Source organism: Leptonychotes weddellii, chromosome 4, assembly GCF_054177405.1.
Source record: "Leptonychotes weddellii isolate Sample4059 chromosome 4, ASM5417740v2, whole genome shotgun sequence".
Lineage (NCBI taxonomy): Eukaryota > Metazoa > Chordata > Mammalia > Carnivora > Phocidae > Leptonychotes > Leptonychotes weddellii.
The window spans coordinates 33,116,786-33,140,692 of record NC_138372.1 but is presented as its reverse complement, the minus strand read 5'-3'; the positions used below and the strand labels follow the sequence as shown (position 1 = coordinate 33,140,692).

Genomic DNA, 23,907 nt, shown 5'->3' with positions numbered 1-23,907 from the left:
ACTAATAACTATGTTTCAAATACCATAGTGGGCCTTAGTTGTAGGACAGTAAATGAAATAGTCTGGGCCTCAGAGAATTTATAAAGCAAAGTCTTGGGAACCTAGAGAAGGGGTATCTAACTCCAATTCTTCTAATAAACAGTGGTAAGTATCAAGTAGACCTTAAATGCCAAGATCTCCAGACTTTTCTATAGATAATAAGCTAATGAAGGTTTCTGAAGATAAATGAAATAAGGGGCGCTGGGGTGGCTCAAGAGGTTAAGCGTCTGCCTTCAGTTCAGGTCATGATCTCAGGGTCCTAGGATCCAGCCCCAAACCCCACTGAGCGGGAAGCCTGCCTCTTCCTCTCCCTCTGCCCCTCTGCCCCCCACACCCACTCGTGCATGTGTGCTCTCTCAAATAAATAAAATCTTAAAAAAAAGAAATGAAATGATCATTTAACAAATATTTATCTACTACTGGAACTCGAGTAGGCAGTGAGTTATAATCTTTTTTTTTCTTTACTAGAATGCAGAATAAACTAGAGGTTAAAAGACTAAAAGCAGAGTAAACACAGTTAAGGTATTATAACAACCAAGATGAATTTATAAATGCTGAATTAGGGTGATGACTGTGAGAAAAAAGATTTGAAAGGTGTCATGAAGGTAGAATCAGCAAAAACCTGGATAAGGAGGTCAAAGGAAAGGGGAAGTCAAAGACCATGGATACAACTTCAATTTGGATGACAAGAAAAAGGAAAGGGAAAAGCACATTTCAAAAGAGAAATAATGGATTCTGTTTTAAGGATATAGCAAGCCACTGATCTAGAGATCCAAATCCTGCATCCTGTTCAGAACTTATTCATAAATACCAGCATATTATAAAGTATAACAAGCATTACTCCATGTCATGAGAAAAAGAGAACAAAGTCACCTGTGAGAATTCGATGCTTATTGATTAGCTAAGCTTACTCCCTGAATGAATGGAATCCATCCAGCCTCATAACACACACATGAAATCTTTATCTTTTCAAAATCAAATAATTACAAGACTTTAAGGACACTATCGAATTATAAAAATCACAATATTATGATCACGAATGCTGAGTCTATAGTGGAAACATTAAGCACAAAAATGGAAATGTAGAGCTAAGGAAAGAGGTCAAGCCTGGAACTCAGATCACTCTACAAGGAGGTTCTGTGACACAAGGCCATGAATAAAAGACCAGAGACCCTGTTCCACAACCTACGTACTTGCCACAAATAGGCTAGACCTGCTAAAAAACAGTACAATAAAGGAGAGATCTAACGACAGAGGACATATCCTCAAGAAACATTCAGAAAAAAAGAAAACAAAAAAGACACACAGGAAGCAGTCAGAGAAATAGGACTGTAATGGACATTATGACAAAAGAAATGAAAATATCAAGAAGGAACACATGGGCAACAGTGACAAATAGTTCAAAGAAGTCAGAGAGAATGAGGAATGGGGTAAAGACTAACAAATTTAGTCATTTAAAATTTCCTAACTGCTACATATCTCTCTGCATAATTCTTTCATAATGAAAACTTCACACAAGTACCCTGCATTATTTTTTTATTTGAAAAATAAGTTTTAGCATCCATCGTGGACATTCACACAATGGAAAACTACACAGCAATGAAAAAGAACTATTTCAACAAGCAATAATATAGATGAATCTCACAGACATGATTTAATGAAAGAATCTAGTCAGACGAGTACAAACTGTATGATTCCATTTATATGAAGTTCAAGAAAAGGCAAAACTAATCCATGGTGACGGAGGCTGGGAAAGTGGTTACCTTTGGGGAAGGGTAATAACTAGGAGGAAATACAAAGAGGCATTGTAGGGTACTGGAAATGTTCTACATGTTGATCTGAATAGTGGTCACATAGGTGTAGTCATTCTATAAAAATTCATGGGCTGAATGAACCTCCTACTTATGCACCGTATTTAAGTCACACCTCAATAAAAAAAAGTAAATAACATACAAAGTAAAAAACATATAAAATTATTGGTGACCTTGAAGACAATAGTTTTGGAATAGTTTAAGGGTAGAAGTCAAACTGTAAGGGGGGCCTGGCTGGCTCAGTTGGAAGAGCATGCAACTCTTGATCTCAGGGTCATGGGTTAGAGCCTCATGTTGGGTGTAGAGATTACTTAAATAAACAAACGTAAAAAAAATAAGAAAAAGGTCACGGGAGCCTGGGTGGCTCAGTTGGGCATCTGCCTTCAGCTCAGGTCATGATCCCAGGGTCCTGGAATCAAGCCCCACACTGGGCTCTTTACTCGTGGGGAGACTGCTTCTCCCTCTCCCTCTGCCTTCCACTCTGCCCACTTGTGCTCTCTCTGTCAAATAAATAAATAAAATCTTTAAAAAAAGAAGAGGAAAAAGAAAAAAGTCAAACTGTAGGGGCGCCTGGGTGGCTCAGTCATTAAGCGTCTGCCTTCGGCTCAGGTCATGATCCCAGAGTCCTGGATTCGAGCCCCACATCCGGCTCCCTGCTCAGCGGGAAGCCTGCTTCTCCCTCTCCCCCTCCCCCTGCTTGTGTTTCCTCTCTCCGGTGTCTCTCTCTGTCAAATAAATTTAAAAAATCTTTAAAAAAAAAAAATAGAAGTCAAACCGTAATATGAGGAAGGTATACAGGTGAGTAAGCTGAGACACTGAATACAAACTCATTTTCCAAGAAGGTTGCTAATGAAGCAAAGAAGAGATAACAAAGTAACTTAGGTGGGTTACACAATTCAGAGTATTTGTGTTGTTTTGTTTTTATTTGAGGTATAGGACAAAAAGAAAATAATATACCTAACAAAGGCCTACATCAGATGAGAGGGGATGAAATCAAGGATGTAAGTACAGGGATAAACCTCGAAAAGGAGGATGAATACTACTTTCTCTAGAATTGAAGCAAAGGATGAGTGAATACAGAAATTCTGAGATAGAGGGGCACCTGACTGGCTTAGTTGGTAGAACATGTGACTCCTGATCTAGGGGTTGTGAGTTCAAGTCCCACATTGGGCGGAGAGCTTGTTTGCTTGCTAAGTAAATAAATAAAATAACTGTGAGATAGAGAAGAAGAGAAAATAAAGTAACCTTGAACTCTTTAGTGAAGCATGCAATAAGGTCAGTTGAATCAAGTGAACTGAGTAAGGAAAGGATCAGAGCTTTAAGTACATTTTAATTCAAATAGGTACTGCAGAGAATATAAAAAACAAGAATGAGGAAGGAAATTACAGCCAGGGACAACACTCAATGGCCTGAAAGCAAGGGCAGAGATAGCAGATGATGCAGTCTACTCAGAGCTGGATGCAGAATAAAAGGTGAAAGAATAAAAGAAAAAAATCCAAGTGCTAGTATGTGTGTCACTGAAACTATATAATGAAGAATGATGTCTAAGTAAAATACTTATTTAAGTGATGGGAAAGAGGTAGGTCTAATAAAGGTCTTGAAAAAGTCAAGGATGAAGTTACTAGGGTCTCAAGTAGGGCTGTGCAAAAAGAAAGCTGTCACTAGAGTTCATTACTACAGAATATTTTTCTGCAAATCCCACAAGGTCAGGACCACATTCTCCTTTCACCACACTTCCTACAGCTACTAGTGGCAACTTCTCCTCCCTGATAAAACTGACCTTTATCCCCTATTTCTAAGTACACCTATGCTTGATGAATGAATTATACAAACACATCCTGTCCATTCAGAAACTCCATGAGTACTTTTACACTGCTTTCTAGCTCTGTTTTCCCATGAAGATGTTTTCAGTGGTAAACTCCTAGAAGACAGATCCTATCCCTATAAATTCTCTGTTCACAGCGCTGGATTTGGAATTACACATATGCAGGTGTTTTAAAAAGTGCTTACTCGTGAAATAGATCGTTACCGAAGAGACTCTTCAAGATTTGAACACATTCCTACAAGACTATATAATCATGGCCAAATCAGAGAATGCTTAGAAATGACATCCGTTTTTATAACTGTCAAGACAACCTCTAGGAAACAGGATAACATTTACTATTGCATATTGATTTTCCCTACTTTACACTATTTAGCCCTCTGGCTAACTCCTCAGTATCCCTTTAGTAAACCTATTCTTTGCAGTTCATTTACTCCCAGGTTACATTCCAGCGTCCCTTCTTCACATCCAGAATCCCTGACAAACGCCCACAGGACCACTTTTCCAAACCCCTATTCCCCCATTTCCCATTCAACCCCAGGCCATGACTTCCATTTCTCCACTCCCCATTTTTCTGCCTCTCCAGACCTTCCTTTCCTCCTGCCGAACTACACAATCCCCACCCCTCAAATGCCCTAGCCCAAGTCTTCCCGCCTGAGATCCCCCTCCCCCACTGTTCCCATTCAGGCTCCCGCTCCCCATCCTTTCCCTCCCGGACGCCGGCTGTCCCCCGTACCTGCTCCTTGACCTCGGGCCCCGAGGCCCCGGTCCGCTCCTCCAGTAGCTGCCTCCCGGGAGGCGCTCGCCGGCGCGGCGGCAAGGGCTGGGGCTGGGGCAGCTCCACCGCCCGCTGAGCCCCATCCTCCCGGCGGCCGGCCGCCGGCGCCGGCGGCGGCGGCCGCGGTCGGCCGCGGCAGCGGCTCCGCTTCATATCTGTGGCTGGGCCCCGCGGGCGTCAGCACCGCGACTGTCCCGGCCCCGCACGGCCCCGGGCCGCAGCGCTGCCGCGCCAACCACCGCCCGCGGCCACCATGGCCGGGCGGGCGCCCGAAGCCACCGACCCCAGCTCGCAGCTCCTCCGCGCTTTCTGGGGCCTCAAGCGCCACGACCTCCCCGGCGCTCCTTAGTGAGGCGGCAACATCCCCACCGCCTCGTCTTCTCCCACCCGGCACACGCTCGGCCGGCCACCCGCCGCCGCCACCGCCGCCGGCTCTACAGCCAGCAGCCAGCCGGCCCGCCCGCCTCTGGCCCGGCCCCGCCCCTGCCCTCCCCGCCTGGCGCGCGCGCGCGCGCGCGCACGGGGAGCCCGCCCTCCACCTCTGGCCGCGCGCGGCCTCCCGCGCACGCGCCAGCGAACGGTCGCGAGAGACCCGCCCGTGGCCTCCCAGCGCGGCGGGTAGAGCGGAAGGGGGCGGGGCTCTTGGCACGGCTGCTGCGGCTGAGGGCGCTCATTGATTCTTTCATTCATCCATTCATGAAATTGTGTGCCCCGCCAAGCGAAACGCTAGGGATCTGAAAATGAATTAGAACTGATTAGTGTCTTCAAGGATCTAGGGGAAGAAGGACCGGGAACAAGAAGGAGACAAAATATACAATTAATTAATGGAATACTAATGTATGCCTTTTTATTGAGCACTCACCAACTGTCTTCACATCACATTTTGGATGCAGGTCTGCTCATTCTCGTGTTACAAATAAGAAGACCAAGATGAAGTGACATGCACCAGATCACTCAGCAAATCAGTGACCAAACTAGACAGGACTCAAATTCTTGCTTTTTCTCCCTTTCCACTGTTTCCTGCTGCTTCCAGAAAGTAAGACAGGCTATGGAAAGTCCTATAAACAAGGAAGAAATGATGGATTGCTTCTGGGAGGAAGGAGAGGACAAAAAGGATTGTTCTGGAACAATCCTTTTGATTCCCTACTGACAGTGAAGTCATGTTATAGCCCAGTCCAGCCTGGCCACAGCCAGTCCAGCTGTGGCCTCTGCAGCCCTGCCTGCACGTCCAGTGACTCATCTTCACAGCAACGTGGCTGTAGCTCAGCCCCGTCTGGCCTTCTCCTTCTGGCTTCAGCTGGTCTGCCACAACGTTGTATTTTTCCTCTTTTGTCTTGAACACAGTTCTCTCCCAGAAACCTTTCCTGAAAGCCTCACCCATTTTTCCTGGGCCTCCTCCCCGAACCCTTTTTGAGAAGTAATAATAGCCAGCATTATAGAGTGCCTACTGGAAACCAGACACTTGCATTCAATTCATACATACACAAACAAGAGTTAAGTTATATTATTTCCAGTTTATAGTTGAGGAAACTGAGGCTCAAGTTGCATAACATGCTCAATATCACATAGTTAATAAATGCAAAGCCAGAACTCAAACCAAGGTCTGTCAGATACCAGACCCTATACACACAACCAAGTATACAGCCTATCACCGTCTGCTCTTGTATTCCCTGTTTCCTCACCACCATCCAACCATTTGCCTCAACCAGAGATTTGGCTGTCATCCTAGACTCTTTCCTTCCCTTCTGCTCCCATGTCCAATTAATCAACAAGTCCTGTTGCTTCTATAACCTTACTTTCTCTCCACTGTCTCCTCTTTCCATCCCATTGACACCACCTCAGCTCAAGTCTTACTTTCTCTCACCTACTTGACTGAGAAACTTTCTAAACTTGGGACGCCTGTGTTGTGGTTGGGCATCTGCCTTCAGCTCAGGTCATGATCCCGGGGTCCTGGGATCGAATCCTACATCAGGCTCCTTGCTCAGTGGGGAGCCTCCTTCTCCCTCTGCCTGCTGCTCTGCCTGCTTGTGCTCTCTCTCTCTTTCTCGTTCTCTTTGACAAATAAATAAAATCTTAAAAAAAAAAAAAGAAACTTTCTTACCTGTTTTCACTTACATCCACTCCTTTTCTCTTCAAACCCATCCTCCAAAAAGCTGTTTAAAGAATCTTCACATAAGATGATGTTACTCCCTAGTTTAAAACAGTTAAATGGATTTTCATGCCCCTAAAGATGAAATGTTCACTTACTCTATTTGACAAGGCCATCCAAAATCTGCCTGCCTCCCTTTTCCTATTAATTCCTGCTGTACCAATTATTTACAGTTATACCAGCTGTCTATAGTTACCTGCATGTACCAGATCTGCCACATTCTTGGTTACAAACATTAGAAACACTTCTGACCATCCCAGGCCTAAGGGAGAATTTATTGGAAGGCTATATAGAGGGGCTCACAAAATTGAACAGAGATTGGAGAAACAGGCTTATAAAACTGGCAGGAACAAGAAGCCTCTACAAACTGAAAATCAGGAACAATTTCAGGACACTGCTGTCACCACCACTCCCACACCACCACCAGACAATGTACTATGCTGCTGCCACACACCTCTGCAAAAGGATTCTAATCTCTTCATAATTACATCACCATTCCAGATTCACAGTCTCTGGCAGGAGAATCCACTGACTCAGCCTTGGTAACTTAGGGACCAGAAATCCATTCTAACTTTTCACCTTCCACTATAGGGACTAGGAAAGTCAGTGCAGCACAAAGACTCTAAAATGAACCTCATGATCTGTCTCCTCCCCAGTATTTATGCCTTTGTGTGATCCCTTCCCCTTGAGTGCAGGTGGGACCCATGACTTACTTCTAACCAATCGAACATAACAAAGGTGATATGATATCTCTTTCCTGATTACTTTACATTTTTAAGAGTCTGTCTTGCTAGCAGGCTCACTCTCACTCTCCTAATGGCCTTGAAGAAGCAAGCTACATGTTCTGCACTGCTTATGGAGAGGGCCATATAGCAGGAATTTGCAAATAACTGCTGGAAGCTAGGAACCAAGGAGCTAGAAAAAAAAGCAAAAGAAAACAAAAAACAAAACAAACAAAAACAACCTCAAAGTGCTCAGTCCAACAACCAAAAGAAATTCATTCTACCAACTTAGAGCTTAGAAATCGATCTTTCTCCAGTTGAGTCTCCAGATGAGAACACAGCCCAGCCATATCGGACTCCTGAGCCACAGAAACTGAGTTAAGTATGTATTATTATTTTTTTATTTTGCCTTTTAAATAGGCTCCACACCCAGCATGGAGCCCAATGCAGGGCTTGAACTCATGACCCTGAGATCAAGATCTGAGCTGAGATCAAGAGTCAAACACTTAACCAACTGAGTTACCCAGGCAAGCCAAGTGTGTGTTATTTTAAACTAATAAGTTTGTGGTAATTTATTGGATAGTAATAGAAAACAAATACAGCCAAATACTCACTTTCTGAGTCTCCCATCAGTCAGAGATGACCATATGATACAATCTGGCCTGAAACTACTCTTACACCTATCTTCCCCAGCTTAATGAATGACAAGCCATTTTTTTCAGTTGCTTAGGTCAGGACTTCAGAATGATCCTTGAGTCTTCTCTTTCTCATACACATCACACCCATTTCACTAGCAAATCCTATGCAAAGTAAGAGGATATTACAAATATCTGGGAGAGAGGCGATGCTGACAAATACTAAAAGAGCAATAGTGGTGAAGGAAGAAAGTGGATGGATTTTAGACTTGGAAAGTAGAACAACAGGACCTATTGACTGAAGAGAGAAGATGAGAACATTTCTGAGTTTCTGACTTGGGTAACTGAGATAGGGGAACAGGAGAGAAGGAGAAGTTTGAAGGTGATTATGACTGTTTTAGATGTGTTTGCTCTCAAGTGTTGGTAAGACCCCCAAGTGACAATGTGCAGTGCATCATTGATTAAACTGACTTAGAGCTTAGAACTGAGGGCTACCAGTATTTAGATGTGTAACTAATATAAATTGTTCTGTAATCTTAGAGTATAAATGTGATCACATCTCTTTGGCTTTTTTCTATTTTGTCCCTCAGGCCCCTCATGACATATTATCAGGAAGTCTAGTATCTCCGCCTTAGTTATCTAAAAACTCCAAGGTTCTTATATGTTCTAAAAGATATGGCAGTTACCTATTGTAATATAACAATATTTGCCAAAATTTGCCACTTAAAACAACAATCATTTATTTAGTTGACAACTGTGTGGGTCAACTGGGAGGCTTTTATGATCTGGGCCAGTTTAGCTGATTACTGCCAGGTTTGCAAATGCATCTGCAGTCAGCTGAGGATTCGCTGGTGGCTAGATAATCTAGAATGGCCTTTCTCACATGTCTGGCAGTTGGAAGGCTATTGACCATGGTAATGGGAGAAACTAAGTCATATATCTCTCATCCTCTAGCAAGCTAGCCTGAAATTCTTCACATGGTGTCAATGGTAGGAGTTCCAAGAGCAGAAAAACAAAACAAAACAAGACAAAACAGCAAGCCCCAGTGTGAAAGCACTTTTCAGGACTTTCTTACTTTCAAGCTGACAATTTAGTCATTGTCAAAGCTAGTCAGTGTGGGAAGGGACTAAAGTTATATAGCAAGAAAGAGTAAAGGAAGAACAAATTTTATAATTTCATTCACTCATTTATTCACACACTCAATAAGTATTTGTTTCATCTTGCATGGGAGGGAAATATTGAACAAATACACTCACTGGATGTTACAAAGAGGCACAATTTTGAAACATGTTGATTTTGCAGCGTCTGTGAGATCTACCAGATGGATGAATGGGTCTAAAATTTAGGGAACATTCTCAGTCAGATATATACATGACAGAATGAAAATTACTAACAAGCAAATGCTCACAACCTTCTCTCACCCCTGAGTCTACCCCTGGCCAAGAGAGTTCTATGGATGCCAGACTGCTTCTTTGGATTTTGGGAAGCAGGATAAGGAGAATGCGAAATAAGAATAATTTAAGGGCTAAAAGAAGTAGAACTTACTTCAAGAGTCTAAATTGAATTACTTAGAAAGAGCTATAGGAGGGGAGGAAAGGGAGGTGAGTAGAAGGTCGGAGCTAAGAAGCAAAGAGAAGAAAAGAAAACTGTATGGGTGGCTGGAAGGACTTGTTTTGTGGTGTGTGAAGGAAGTGGGTAGGAGAGGAAGAGGAGCTGTAATGAGTATTGCTACAAATCCTCTTCTCTGTTTCCAAGCAATGCCTGTAATAACTTGCATCATTTTGAAGTTACTTTTGGCTGCTGAACTATGTACTTCTCTAAATATGATTCCAGGCAGATGTTGAGCTATGCTGCCCTCCCTCATTCATTAAGGGTTATATATAAATTTGGGAGCACATGGAAATAGAAGTCTTTGCTATAGGGATATATATGTCATTCAGGGTACATGACTGAAGTAGAAAGATTGAGGAAGTCTAGGATGGAGTCCAACATTTAAGGTAAGGATAATGAATGAACAGTTGGTTAAGGAAAGTGAGGAAGCCTACAGCTTCTAAAGCATCTTAAACATTCAGATGCTCCATCATTGCAAACAGATGGCAGCTTGAGACTCAAATAACCATGAGCATTATAATTTTGGAGCACAAAATTAATGCTATAATCTGTGGCAATTTGAAATAATAACATAACTAATAGAGGTTGGGAAATAGATTAAAAAAGAGTGGATTTTTTTTAGTTCAGATTTCTTTATTATCATTATTTATTATTATTTTCAATAATTCCATTTTCTGTCATTTACTCAAGAATATCACTCCAGGGGCGCCTGGATGGCTCAGTCGTTAAGCGTCTGCCTTCGGCTCAGGTCATGATCCCAGGGTCCTGGGATCGAGCCCCGCATCAGGCTTCCTGCTCGGCGGAGAGCCTGCTTCTCCCTCTCCCTCTGCGTGCCTCTCTGCCTACCTGTACTCTCTCTCTATCTCTCTGTCAAATAAATAAATAAAATATTTTTAAAAAAGGAAAATAAATTCCTATATGGTTAAGCCATGTTAATTACTTACAACTGAATACATCCCTAATTGATGAAGAGAATATATTGGAGGGATCCTAAAGTAACTCAGAGATTATACAAACTAAACTGGAGTTCAGTAAACTGTTCTTGGAAGAAGCTGGAGTACTATAGATCCTTCTTCTTTATCTCATTACTGTTCTCTGCATATTGAATTAATACTCTTTTCTTATCTAATCTGGCTTTCTCTACTCCCCAATCCATATAGCAGAAAACATGGTCAACAACAGTTTCTATGTTTTATATTAAATATTGACAGTCATAGGGGTGCCTGGGTGGCTCAGTTGATTAAGCATTTGCCTTACGCTCAGGTCAGGATCTTGGGGTCCTGGGATAGAGCCCTGCGTATGGCTCCCTGCTCAGCTGGAAGTCTGCTTCTCCTCCCTCTGTCCCTCCCCACTTGTGCTTTCTCTATTTCTCTCTCTCTCTCAAATAAATAAGTAAAATCTTTAAAAACAATAGCAAAAATTATTAAAAACTTAATTAATCATAAGGACTAGTTTAATACATTATGATATCTTCTTGCAATGCAATATTATATAACCATTAAAATGATAGCAATTGGGCGCCTGGGTGGCTCAGTTGGTTAAGCGACTGCCTTCGGCTCAGGTCATGATCCCGGGGTCCTGGGATCGAGTCCCACATCAGGCTCCCGGCTCAGCGGGGAGCCTGCTTCTCCCTCTGACCCTCTCCTCTCTCATGCTGTTTCTCTCTCGCTCGCTCTCCAATAAATAAATAAATAAAATATTTTTAAAAAAATGATAGCAATTAAAAAGTATATATATAGAAAATGCTTCTAACATAACCGTAATAATATTAGCAATGTTCCAAGTATAAATTCAAATAAAACCAAGGTGTATGAAGTAAAAATAAAAGCTTACCCCAGGGTAACTACTGCCAAAAGTTTTGTGTGTTTGCAAACTTTTTCTGCACATATAAAATTGTATATCCTGGTAATTTTACTTATTGTTGTATGATAAGCATTTTACATGTCATGAAATAGTCTTCTAAAATATTTTTAATGGCAGATAATCCACATACAAAAAATGTACAATTATTTACTCCACCATCCTCTTAGCTGTAAACCTATTATTAGTGTTTGGCTGCAAGTAATTAAAACTCACCTAAGTTGTCTTAAAGGAAAAATTATAAGCTGTTATAAGGATACTGTGTTTTATAGAATGAAGAGGCAGGAATTCATAAAGTAGCTAGAATGTGCAGTGAAATGCTCTGGAGAATGTTTTTTTTGTTTTTGTTTTTGTTTTTGTTTTAAAGATTTTATTTATTTATTTGAGAGAGAGAATGAGATAGAGCATGAAAGGGTCAGAGGGAGAAGCAGACTCCCCGCCGAGCAGGGAGCCCGATGTGGGACTCGATCCCGGGACTCCAGGATCATGACCCGAGCCGAAGGCAGTCGCTCAACCGACTGAGCCACCCAGGCGCCCTCTGGAGAATGTTTTATCTGTCTCTTTTCTCCTCTTCTCTCCACATCTCTGTCTCATTCTCCTCTCTCTACAGACTGGTGTTCTTTGCTCTTCAGTCTATCTGGAGGATAATAGCCTTGACACAATTCCTGATTTTTTACACTCCTTCCATTCAAGATGTCAGCTCAAACTAAATCAGAATTCTAGGTGAAAAAGAAAATTAACTTAGTTTGGTCAGGTGTCTACCCTGGTCCAGTCAACAGTAGCCAATGGATCAAGGTCAATGGATCAATGAGGCTGGAGTAAGGAGGGTGATGACATGAATAGGACTCTCCATTCTCAAAGAAAGGCAAATCATTATGAACTGATAATATACCTCAAAAAATGTCTACTATGGCCTCCATATGTCAACTTCCCTTCTTAGAATAGATAGGTAAGTGAAATCATCAGATCAAATGATATAAGTCTTTTAAAGCCAATTGCTTTCCAGAAAGAGTATCAATCTGTCCTTTCACCTGCAGTAACTGGGAATTCCTGTTTGCTTACACCTGTTAACTTTAAAGAAAGAAAGGTTAATTTGAAAGGGGAAAAGTGGTATCTCATTGTTGTTTGTTGTTGTTGTTGTTTTTATGACTAGTAAGGCTGAGCATTTTCTCAGATATTTATGGACTAGTGCTTCCTCTGGACAGGGCAGAGCTTTGTGTGGTTTCTTCTGCTTGGTAAAGAAAGTGAAGATCTCCCCTACAGGGCTGAGGAGTCAGGCTTTCTGATAGGGCAGATGAATGGATGGGGCCTCTGGAGCTGTTAGGCAAACATCTGCATTTCTTCTGGGCTACCCACCACTGCTCTCCAGCCACTGCTGTCTCCTGCCTGGTTCCACTCCCTGCCCCACGACCAGTTCTCCCAAGTCCTCCCCTCCTCTCTAGGAGCTATAGCTGAGTTTGGATAGAAGTCCTGGGATGGCTGGGTGGCTCAGTCAGTTAAGTGTCTGACTTGATTTTGGCTCAGGTCATGATCTCAAGGTCGTGAGATGGAGCCCACGTTTGCCCCTGTACTGGGTGTGGAGCTTGCTTAACTCCCAGCCTCTCCCTCTCCTTCTGCCTCTCCCCCTACCCCGTCTTGAAAGAAAGAAAGAAAGAAAGAAAGAAAGAAAGAAAGAAAGAAAGAAAGAAAGAAAGAAAGAAGGAAGGGGGGAAGGAAGAAAGAAAGAAAAAAGGGAGGAAGGAAGGAAGGAAGGAAGGAAGGAAGGAAGAAAGAAAGAAAAATTTAAGCAGTTGTCTGGACAGCTGTGTTTTGGGAAGGCAGTTCAGAAGTTCCCATTAGCAGGAGTCAGCACTGTAGTAAGTCAGTACTGCAGCATAGAAGCGGAACACTTCACCTGTGGTACCTGGAGATTTTAGCTGTGATGACCTTGTGGATGGAACATGCAACTATGAAGACCAAAGTTTCATTCCCCTGGACTGCATCTGTCCGTGAAGTTGTACCCATCCCACCCACAGCCTCTAGTGCATAATTCTGTCATTGCATTTGCCATATTGTGTTGTCATTGTCTGTGCTAATGTCTTTTTCCTCCCAAAAGCATTAACTCCTTGAGGACAGAGACAATACCTGTCTTGTTTATCTGTGTCCTTAGTTCTATGAAACTCCTCTGCTAGACTTGCTCTGCCAACATTTCCTCTGAGCTCCCTGGCTGGGGAGAATAAAAAATAGAGATTATAGGTAAAAGCCCAAGAAGGATCATTTGTTATTCAAAAAACTAAAGAACTGAAAGATTTTTGACTGAAGACTGAATTTACAAGGCTGATGGTGAAGGAAAGCTAACATTTTCTAAATGTTAGGCAATTGTATTATTCGGTACTCTTTTACTTACTTGGTTTCTTTCCTATAGCTGTCAGGCTTTCTGCACTGTAGGAAAGATTGTAGCCAGCAGCCCCAGACTTACATTACCTCAGATAAGATCCTGCCACCAAAAAGGAAGGTGCTTCTCTCTTACAATGTGTAGATTAAGCCAAGAAGGAACTTGGAGTAGCTCTTCTTGGTCACATGTCACCTGTGGACCAATCACTGAGCCAGGAAGATGCGATACTGTAATGGGCCATGGCTGAATTATGTTTCCTATAAAAAGAGGAGCAAGTTTTGTTACCCAAAAGGGTGAATGCAAAAGTCTGCTAAACAGCCAAGAGCATTAGCTACCAGGGCTAAAAATTGTTGGAGTCATTGTCTGTCTTGGGAGCCACTCCTCCAACACTCTAAAGTCCTGGACAGCCTGGGGCACCAGACTCTAAAAACTACCTTCTTGTACCCTGAGGGGATGGATTTAAAAAAAAAAAAATTTTTTTTAAGATTTTATTTATTTATTTGACAGAGAAAGACACAGCAAGAGAGGGAACACAAGCAGGGGGAGTGGGAGAGGGAGAAGCAGGCTCCCCGCTGAGCAGGGAGCCCGATGCAGGGCTCGATGCAGGGCTCGATCCCAGGACCCTGCGATCAGGGCCTGAGCCAAAGGCAGACGCTTAACGACTGAGCCACCCAGGCGCCCCTGGATTAAAAAATCTTACGGGACCATTTCAGCTTTATGGTTGAAAGAGAAGATGCTTTTTTAGCCAAGCCTTGACTACTGGGCCTGGTCTGAAATAATCAAGAAAACTAGGTAGTCAGCACATCTGGATGGATCTGCTCTCATTATTAAGTTTCAGACAGGAAATTTTGGGTTTGGATAGAATTCTAATTAGTCCCCAAGCAGTTGAGGTTGTTTTGACACCAAAACCAGTCACACTCCGTTTATCTGACCAACTTCATTCCCAGTCCTCTTTCACTGAATGATGACTTGACGTTCAAATTCATTCCTCCTCTAGCCATTTTCTCCATTCACTTTTTTTGTTTGTTTGTTTGTTTTGTTTTGTTTTGATTTGAGAGAGAGAGAGCACAAGCAGGAGGAGCGACGGAGAGGGAAAAGCAGACTTCCCACTGAGTGGGGAGCCCGACATGGGACTCGATCCCAGGACCCTGAGACCATGACCTGAGCCGAAGGCAGACACTTAATGGACTGAACCACCCAGGTGCCCTCTCCATTCACTTTTAAAGACAGACTTGCTATTGAAATTCATTCATCCATTCCCTCAAAAATAATTTATTAAATATCTGCTATGGGGGTGCCTGATTGGCTCAGTCAATTGAGTGTCTAACTCCTGATTTCGGCTCAAGTCATGATCTCAGGGTCGTGAGATAGAGCCCTGCGTCCAGCTCCATGCTCAGCATGGAGTCTGCTTGTCCCTCTCCCTCCCCCTCTGTCCCTATGAGCTCGCTCTCTCTCTCACTCTCTCTCTCTAAAACAAATAAATAAAATCTTTACAAAAATAAATATCTGCAATGTACTAGGACTATGCTGGGCACCTTAAAAAACTTTAAGAATAGAAAGCCTGTAGGGGATTAAATCTGCCGATGTCGACCTGACCACATGAAGCCTTCTGCTGAGTCCTTTCAGACCAGTCCTGACTCTCAGGTCTGCAGAACCCTGAACAAGGTAGTTGTGACTTACTAGGAGTAGTTTCCAGGTGCCCTCTTTCTGATTCAGTCATACACACAAAACCACAGGACAATTTTTTCAATCAAACAAATAAATAACGAGATCTGTCTAAACAACTGGGGACTTGGAAAAGATATGGCTGCATTTTTTTTTCTGGGAGTGGAATATAACTGACTTCACACATGTGCACATATATGCTCAATTTACACTTTGGCCCAAGGCTGGGTGGTTCTAACCTCACTGCCTATCCATGCAGTTGGCAATGTTCTTTCTCTGTAACTTAGCAGCAACAGTAATAGCAAGGTGAGCCCAATAGCGAGGTCAACTGCTCAAGGGTATCTCTGAGAATATGGCTCCTTAGTAATGCCAAAGAAATAGACCCCCTGGGCTTCCTCATCTCTGCTATGTTCTGTTGTCAGAGAAAGTTATAAACACAATTTCCTTAGGCTAGTGTAAGCCACACTTCAGCTACAATTCTTTCTAAATAATAGCTGATGAGAGTTAAGAGGTCTCAGGTGCTTGTAGATAGAGCCTAGAGCACTGGTATCTCCCCAGAACTCAGTGTGGACTCTCAAACCTGCCTTGGCTCTGTGTGTCATAGGAGTACAAATGGCTCTGGTTGATCAACCATACAGCTGTGTCTTCTAGGGTGAAACTTCAACCTGTCAAAGCCTTATAAGGGTAGAAAAGATTATTCTGTAATCTTCCTATGATATAAGACGAAATCTTCCCCTAAAGCCTTGGGAAAAATGAAAGGCAGAATGGGTAGGAATGCTGAGCAATTACGGCGTTGCTTAGAAAATCCAGGCATTTGGTCAGTGACGGTGAGGGGAAACTGAGACAAACCTACAGGCAAAGCACAGGGAGCAGCCAGAGATGCCCCTTAGAAACCCAGTGGCCATTGTATGCAGAGCTGGCAAAGAGGCTGGATCAAGAAAAGAAAAGCTGATTGAGGTCTCATCTTGTGTAAGGAAGTCTCTGTTGCCTGTAGATGAATTGGGACTATGTGCTGTATTCAGTCAATAGATATTCTGATAGAGACAACAAGTCTGGAAAATCATAATCACTCCAGTGTCCAGACGATGAAAAATCTGCAGGCCAGCCCCCAGGCAGGTCAAAAGAGAACCAGATTATGCCCAGTACACTACATGGAGGTAGCTCAGAGTTAGAATGGAAATGAATGTCTCTGGGTGAAGAGAACAGACCATTATTTGTGAGACAGATGGTCGAATATCATGCTGCTCTGTGTTTACTTCCGGTGTCACCTTCAAGCCTTTGGTAAAGCCTTTTTGAAAGTCCCAGCCTCGTGTCACGATGCTGCTGGGATTAAGGGCAGCATTGGAATCTACATGTCCACACTCAAAGCTCCCACCCAGGATCAGCTCCAAATAGCCTCTGAGGTTTACACCAGGACCAGGTGTGCCAAACCTCAGCCAGCAGGAAACGTATCACTTTCCTTCTCTGACCCTCAGTTCCTTGTACCTATAGGTATAGCACGAAGTCCCAGTTTAGCCCAAACTGCATTCAGAGTCTGGACTGTGGTGGAGCTAGTGGGCTAGTGTGTGCTCTGTGTATGAATTAACACATGACAATTTTCCCGCGGAGAGATGAGAGCTGAATGGAGGGGAACACCAGGGACACATATGCCAGAGGGACTGATGTCTCCTTGGAGAGTGGGCGTCTTAATTTGAATTCCCCTTGAAACAGACCCTGAAACAAGGATTCAAGAACAAGTAGTTTATTAGGAAACACTAGTAGGAAAGTGAGGAGTGAGAAAGGGAAGGAAAGGTCAATAAAGAACAAATTAACAAATGAGCTATCACTATAGTGACGAAGCTTAATTCCTTGGAGAAACTGTAAGAAAGTGTGTAGAATATAAGCCTCAGAGTTACTGCATGTCAAGGGTGAGGAACTGGGGTATATATACACCAACTCCCATTGGTCATTGTTTGAGGACTGCTCCAGAGGGTATTCATTCCCTCCACTACCATCCCTTCCAGTGCACTTGCAGCCTGCTCCATACAGGGGCTGAGTGACCTTCAGGCAAAGAAATACAGATACAGGGGCACCTGGGTGGCTCAGTGGGTTAAGTGTCTGCCTTCGGCTCAGGTCATGATCCTAGGGTCCTCATTGAGCCCCCCCCACACACACATTCGGCTCCCTGCTCAGCGGGGAGTCTGCTTCTCCCTCTCCTTCTACCTCTCCCCTTGCTTGTGCTCTCTCTCTGTCAGATAAATAAATTAAAAAAAAAAAAAAAGACAGAAGGCATGTCTTTCAAAATGCCACGTCCTGGGGCACCTGGCTGGCTCATTTGGTGGAGGTGTGACTCTTAATCTCGGGGCTGTGAGTTGGGGCCCCACGTTGGGTGTGGAGATTACTTAAAAATAAAATTAAAAAAAAAAAAAAAAAGCCAAGTCCTTCTTTGTGTAAAGTTCTTACATGTCTGTCTCAGACCTTGAGGAATAAAAGGGAATCAGAGCCAATCACTTTCCTTACCCCATCGAGACCTTCCGACTTAAGGTATTTGCATCAGTGTGTATTTATGTATGTTTATGTGTGATCACATCAATGTGCATGTTTCTGTCTATGTCCATGATGTGTATATACAATGTGTTTGTGTTCGTGTGTGCATGTCTGTGGACAAGTGTGTCAGTCTGTGGGGGTTGAGGAGTGGGGCTGATACTGCCTTGTTCTCCTCTGCAGCTTGCACCAAGCCCAGAGTTCTCTCCTTCAAAGCTGCCCTGTGATTTTGGATCTGAGAGAAATTAAAGGGACAAATTATTCAGGCAGCCCTGACTCTTGGGGCCAGCTGCATAGAGACTGGGTGGTGGGCTAAATAGATGATTGATTGTCCAGCCAGGCAGAGCCTGGGCTAGAGCCTAAAAAGCATATTTATGAACATGAGCAGGGGAAGCAGGGACAGGAAACAGAGAAAGCAGAGAGAAGTGAAGCAGATGTGGACAGCTCAAAAACTGAAACCAAGAAACAAACAAACAAACAAACAAAGGAGAAGCAGGCCCATAAATACAGAGAACAAACTGGTGGCTGTCAGAGGGAAGGGGTCGGAGGTTGGGCAAAATGGATGAAGAGGAATGGGAGCTATGGGCTTCCAGTTATAGAATGAATAAGTCACAGAGATGTAAGGTACAGCCTAGGGAATATAGTCAGTGATATTGTAATAGTGTTACATGGTGACAGACGGTAGCTACCCTTGTGGTGAGTAGAGTATAATGTATAGAGTTCTCTAATCATTACGTTGTACACCTGAAATCAATATAACATTGTGAGTCAACTATACACAATTTTTTTATATATTAAAAAATAACTGGAGCCAAGAACCAAGAACTGAGAAGCCCTCTTCTATAATATACAGGATCCAGATAATGATTTTCCAACCCCTTATCTCAGGAGGCCCAGACTAGCCAGGCAGAACTCCCTGGATGGTCCTGTCCAATGCCAGCCCAACATGAACAGGCCAAGTAACAAAATAAACTGCTTGGATGAAGGCAGAAACTCAGCATGGCTTCCCTGGGACCCAGTATAGCAGCCAGAGTCTGAGCAGATGCACACTGCACGTACAGGAAATCCACTAGCCACTTTGGCCATACAGGAAGCAATCATCCTCGCAATAACAATGGCATATGCTTGCATAGGGACAAACAGTTTATGAGGCCCTTTAACTGTATGATCTCATTTGAGCCTCATTTAGGCCCTTTGGGGACAGTGTCATATCCATTGCATAGTTAAAGTGATGTAAGCTTAGAAGTTAAGTGATTTTCCCATGGTTATATAACTGGTTAGTGACACAGTTAGGACTAGAATTCAGGTTTGTCTGTCTCCAAAACCAGAAAATTCTGTCTCTTCTAGTTCCTTTCCTAAACTGGTATCTTCAGTGCTCCCTTCCTAAAGACATGCAAGGACTCCTGAAGGGGCATCTGGGTGGCTCAGTCGGATAAGCATCTGCCTTTGGCTCAAGTCATGATCCCAGGGTCCTGGGGATCGAGTCCTGCATCAGGCTCCCTGCTCAGCCGGGAGTCTGCTTCTCCCTCTGCCTGCCGCTCCCCCTGCTTATGCTCTCTTTCTCTCTTTCTCTCTCTCTCTCTCAAATAAATAAATAAAATATTTAAAAAACAAAACAAAACAAAAAAAAGGGTTCCTGGAAAAATAAGGATCCACTTCATTGGGCCCTATAAAGCCCAAGAACTTGATTGTTCTCAAATAGTTGGGTCCTCAGCTCAGCCACATAATGCTCCTCCTGACAATTCATTCAGAGAACTTTGTATGAGCTGGGATAGAGGGAACCCAGGAGCAGAATATCTCAGGAGGTGTCCAGATGTATTAGAAACCTTGCCCAGTGTATGCACCTGGGCCTGTTCAGCTCAGACAGAGAGAAGGAAGGCAGAAATCCCTCTAAGACTCTTCCATCAGACTCAGGGTGCAAGTACCTCAACCCCAGCAAGAGACCTGATGCCCTTAATTCCTAGATATGGAAACGGCAATTTTCTTCTAGAAGATTCTTGGATTACTAAAAAGAATAATTCTAATATGTGGGAGAATAAATTAATTGAGACGATTTCTCTACATTTCCTTATACCTTTAGTTCTTCTGCCATTCAGTGAGCTTATTGCCTCACTTACCACCTCTTGGGAAAAAATAACATAGCAGACTAAAAAGTTGCTTCTTGACTTCTGAGAATTAAAACCTTAGGTTTCAAGGCAACATAAGAGCAAACTTCCTATGGCTAAGGCTAGTTGAGATATGTTGAAGTGAGGGAGAAGAATGGAGGAGACGCAAAGAGGATGGAGGAGGAGTTGAGCCTGGACTTGACTGATGAGATGTATTTATGATAGATTAGCCTATTTTGGACATTTCATATAATATGGGGTCTTTTGTGATTGGTTTCTTTCACTGAGCATAATTTTTTTTTTTTTAAAGATTTTATTTGACAGAGAGAAACACAGCGAGAGAGGGAACACAAGCAGGGGGAGTGGGAAAGAGAGAAGCAGGCCTCCCACGGAGCAGGGAGCCCGATGCGGGGTTCGATCCCAGGACCCTGGGATCATGACCTGAGCCAAAGGCAGACGCTTAACGACTGAGCCACCCAGGCGCCCCATCACTAAGCATAATTTTTTCAAGGGTCATCCATGTTGTGGCATATATCAGTACTGCATTCTTTTCTATAGTCAAATAATATTCTATTTTATAGAGATACCATATTTTGTTTATTCATGCATTACTTGGTGGACACTTGTGCCGTTTTCTCTCTGTGGCTATTATGAATAATGCTGCTGTGAATCATTGTATACAAATTTTGTGCAGACACATGTTTTCATTTCTGTTGGAGTAGAATTGTTTGATCATATGGTAACTGTTTTTAACATTTTTTAGAAATTTACCCTTTACTTTTTTTAAGTAAATTCTAGGCCCAACATGGGGCTTGAACTCATAACCCTAAGATCCAGAGTCATGTGCTCTACCAACTGAGCCAGCCAGGCACCCCCAGGCACCCCTGTTTTTAATGTTTTGATGAACTGCCAAACAGTGGCTGTATCATTTTACAATCCCACCATCAATGAACGAAGGTCCCAATTTTTCTACATCTTCACCAACACTTGCTATTGTTTGTCTTTTTGTTTCAGTCACGCTATGAATGTGAAGTGATATCTCAGTGGGCTTTTTTTGTTTGTTTGTTTTAAAGATTTTATTTATTTCTTTTTCAAGAGAGAAGGAGAGCAGGAGCAAGGGGGAGGGGCAGAGGGAGAAGCAGACTCCCAACCAAGCAGGGAGCCCAATGCGGGGCTTGATCCCAAGACCCTGAGATCATGACCTGAGCCAAAGGCCAATGCTTAACCAACTGAGCCACCCAGGTGCTCTTGTTTTTGTTTTTTAAAGTTTATTTATTTAAGTAATCTCTGCACCCAACGTGGGGCTTGAAATCCCAACCCTGAGATCAAGAGTCACACATTCTACCAACTGAGCCAGCCAGGTGTCCCACCATTGGGCTTTGGATTTTCATTTCCTCAATGACTTTTTATGTGCTATTGACCATTTGTATGCCTTCTATGGGGAAATGTCTATTCATAAATATCCTTTGCCCATTTTTTTAACCCTTTGCACACTTCTAAATTGGATTATTTGTCTCTTTATTATTGAGTTGTAAGAGTTCTTTATACATTCTGGACACAGTCAGAAGGTATATCTTAAGGATAAAAAATTTTCAAAGAAATCTTCAATGTTATTCAATAATTTTATTGTGTTGTTGTTGTTTAGAGAGGGAGGCATGGGAGGGGAAATGGAGAGGGAGAGAGAGAATCCCAAGCAGGCTCCGCACTGGGCACAGAGCCCAACTGAGGCGGGCCTCTATCTCACAACACCAAGATCATGACCTGAGCCAAAATCCAGAACTGGATATTCAACCAACTGAGCCATCCAGGAGCCCCTGGTAATGCATTTTTAATTTAATGATGTGTATTATATAGCAAACTATGGAAAGAGCCCAGAGTGTCCATGGACAGATGAATGGATAAAGAAGATGTGGGACATATATACAATGGAATACTACTCAGCCATCAAAAAAATATGAAATCTTGCCATTTGCAACACTGTTGATATAACTAGAGTGTGTTATGCTAAGTGAAATAAGTCAATTAGAGAAAGACAATTATCATATGATCTCACTCATATGTTGAATTTAAGACACAAAACAGGATCATAGGGGAAGAGAGGGAAAAATAAAACAAGACGAAATCAGAGGGAGACAAAACATGAGACTCTTAAGCATAGGAAACAAACTGAGGGCTGCTGGAGGGGAGGGAGGTGGGGGTGATAGACATTAAGAAGGGCACATGATGTAATGAGCACTGGGTATTATAAGCCTGATGAATCACTTTACTTTATATCTGAAACTAATAATACATTATATGTTAATTAATTGAATTTAAATTTAAAAATAAATGTAAAAAAAAGATGTGTATTGTAGGATAAAACAAATAAGTAAATGTTATTAGTATTAAAAACCAATGGGAGCCTGGGTGGCTCAGTCTGTTAAGCGTCTGCCTTCGGCTCAGGTCATAATACCAGGGTCCTGCAGGGAGTCTGCATCTCCCTCTGACCCTCCCCCATCTCATGCTCTCTCTCTCACTCTCTCTCAAATAAATAAATAAACTCTTAAAAAAAAATCAAGATTCTCAGTAAAAGAGAAGGGAGATACAATATAAAATTTAAAAATAAAGAAAAAAATTCTATAATGTTCATTTTGTATTTGAAATTAGTATGGATTCAGCTTTGTCTTTTGAAAGCACCTAGAAGCACCTAGATTGTATGGATGGCCTATACTATATTCCCTTCTGCCTGCTCTGAATTCACTTGAAGCTACAGTAAATAGTTCCAGTCATGCTTATGAATTCAAACCTCTGATAGAGGTGCCGGGATTTAACAATCTAGATAATCCCTCAAACAGTGAGGGATGGAGACTAGTGGATAAATATACCACCATTTCTGTCCCTGGGTGGGATAGTTCTGGGGCAAATTTTAGGCTGTTCTTCAGAAGATTTCCAGCAGGATCCAGCCCCATTTGCTCACAACAGTAATGTGTTCATTAATACAAACATTATTGTTGTTGTTTTTTTTCCCTTTCCTGATTCATTTCCCCACTTCCTGATTTATACTTATTGGGATCATCTTCCAAAGAAAATACTTGCACTCAAATCCTTGTCTCAGGGTCTGCTTTCAGGGGAATCCAAATGAAGACAAACTCCAATAGTAATCAGTATACCAGCACTGACATTGTGACCTCTAATTATTATCTTTCACTAAAATGAGCCACAATTTCTTAAAGAAATAGCTTATGAGAGGTATGGGGCAGGGAAAGTGTAAGGTAAACCTGGGTTATTTTATTGTGCCAGAAAACAAGGAATCTCTCAAAGACTAATGGAAACATATCATAAGCACAAGGAGGCGGGTTGAAGGGATTCTCATTGGCCAAATTTGGGATAACTTTAGAATCAAAAAGAATAATGGTTGTGACTTTAAAATATTGAATACAGGGCGCCTGGGTGGCTCAGATGTTTGGGCATCTGCCTTTGGCTCAGGTCATGATCCCAGGGTTCTGCCATCAAGTCCCACATCGGGCTCCCTGCTCAGCGGGGAGCCTGCTTCTCCCTCGGCCTCTCTCTCTCTGTTTCTTATGAATAAATAAATAAAGTCTTTAAACAAATAAATAAATAAAATAAAATATTGAATACATACTAATTAGAAAGTTCATAATGATGCTCAGAGAGCAACAGAAAAAGAAAAGGAAATAATTGAAAATAAACTTTTATATACACTATTCTGAAAATTGGCTACTAAAAGAAATATAGGCACTTTTTTTTTTTAAGACTTTTTTAATTTATTTAACAGAGAGAGACACAGTGAGAGAGGGAACACAAGCAGGGGGA

The 23,907-nt window shown here is 42.5% G+C and overlaps 1 protein-coding gene and 1 non-coding gene across 11 annotated transcripts in view; both read right to left on the bottom strand.

Annotated features, from left to right (window-relative positions):
• Positions 1-4,910, bottom strand: part of MAST2 (microtubule associated serine/threonine kinase 2) — a 198,896-nt gene extending 193,986 nt beyond the window's left edge. For 5 of the 10 annotated variants that reach the window (XM_081818314.1, XM_081818315.1, XM_081818318.1 and 2 more), the window contains exon 1: positions 4,409-4,909. In XM_081818314.1, coding sequence (XP_081674440.1) covers positions 4,409-4,603 — 195 coding nt within the window. In that variant the 5' untranslated portion in view covers positions 4,604-4,909. Of the gene's footprint in view, positions 1-4,408 lie in introns of all 10 variants that reach the window. The other 5 variants (XM_031023143.2, XM_081818319.1, XM_006729016.3 and 2 more) reach the window with 2 other exon arrangements.
• A 15,981-nt stretch (positions 4,911-20,891) lies between these two features.
• On the bottom strand, positions 20,892-20,964 carry TRNAQ-CUG (transfer RNA glutamine (anticodon CUG)). The gene has a single exon. It is a non-coding gene; the product is annotated as a tRNA-Gln (tRNA).
• Positions 20,965-23,907: the final 2,943 nt, after the last annotated feature.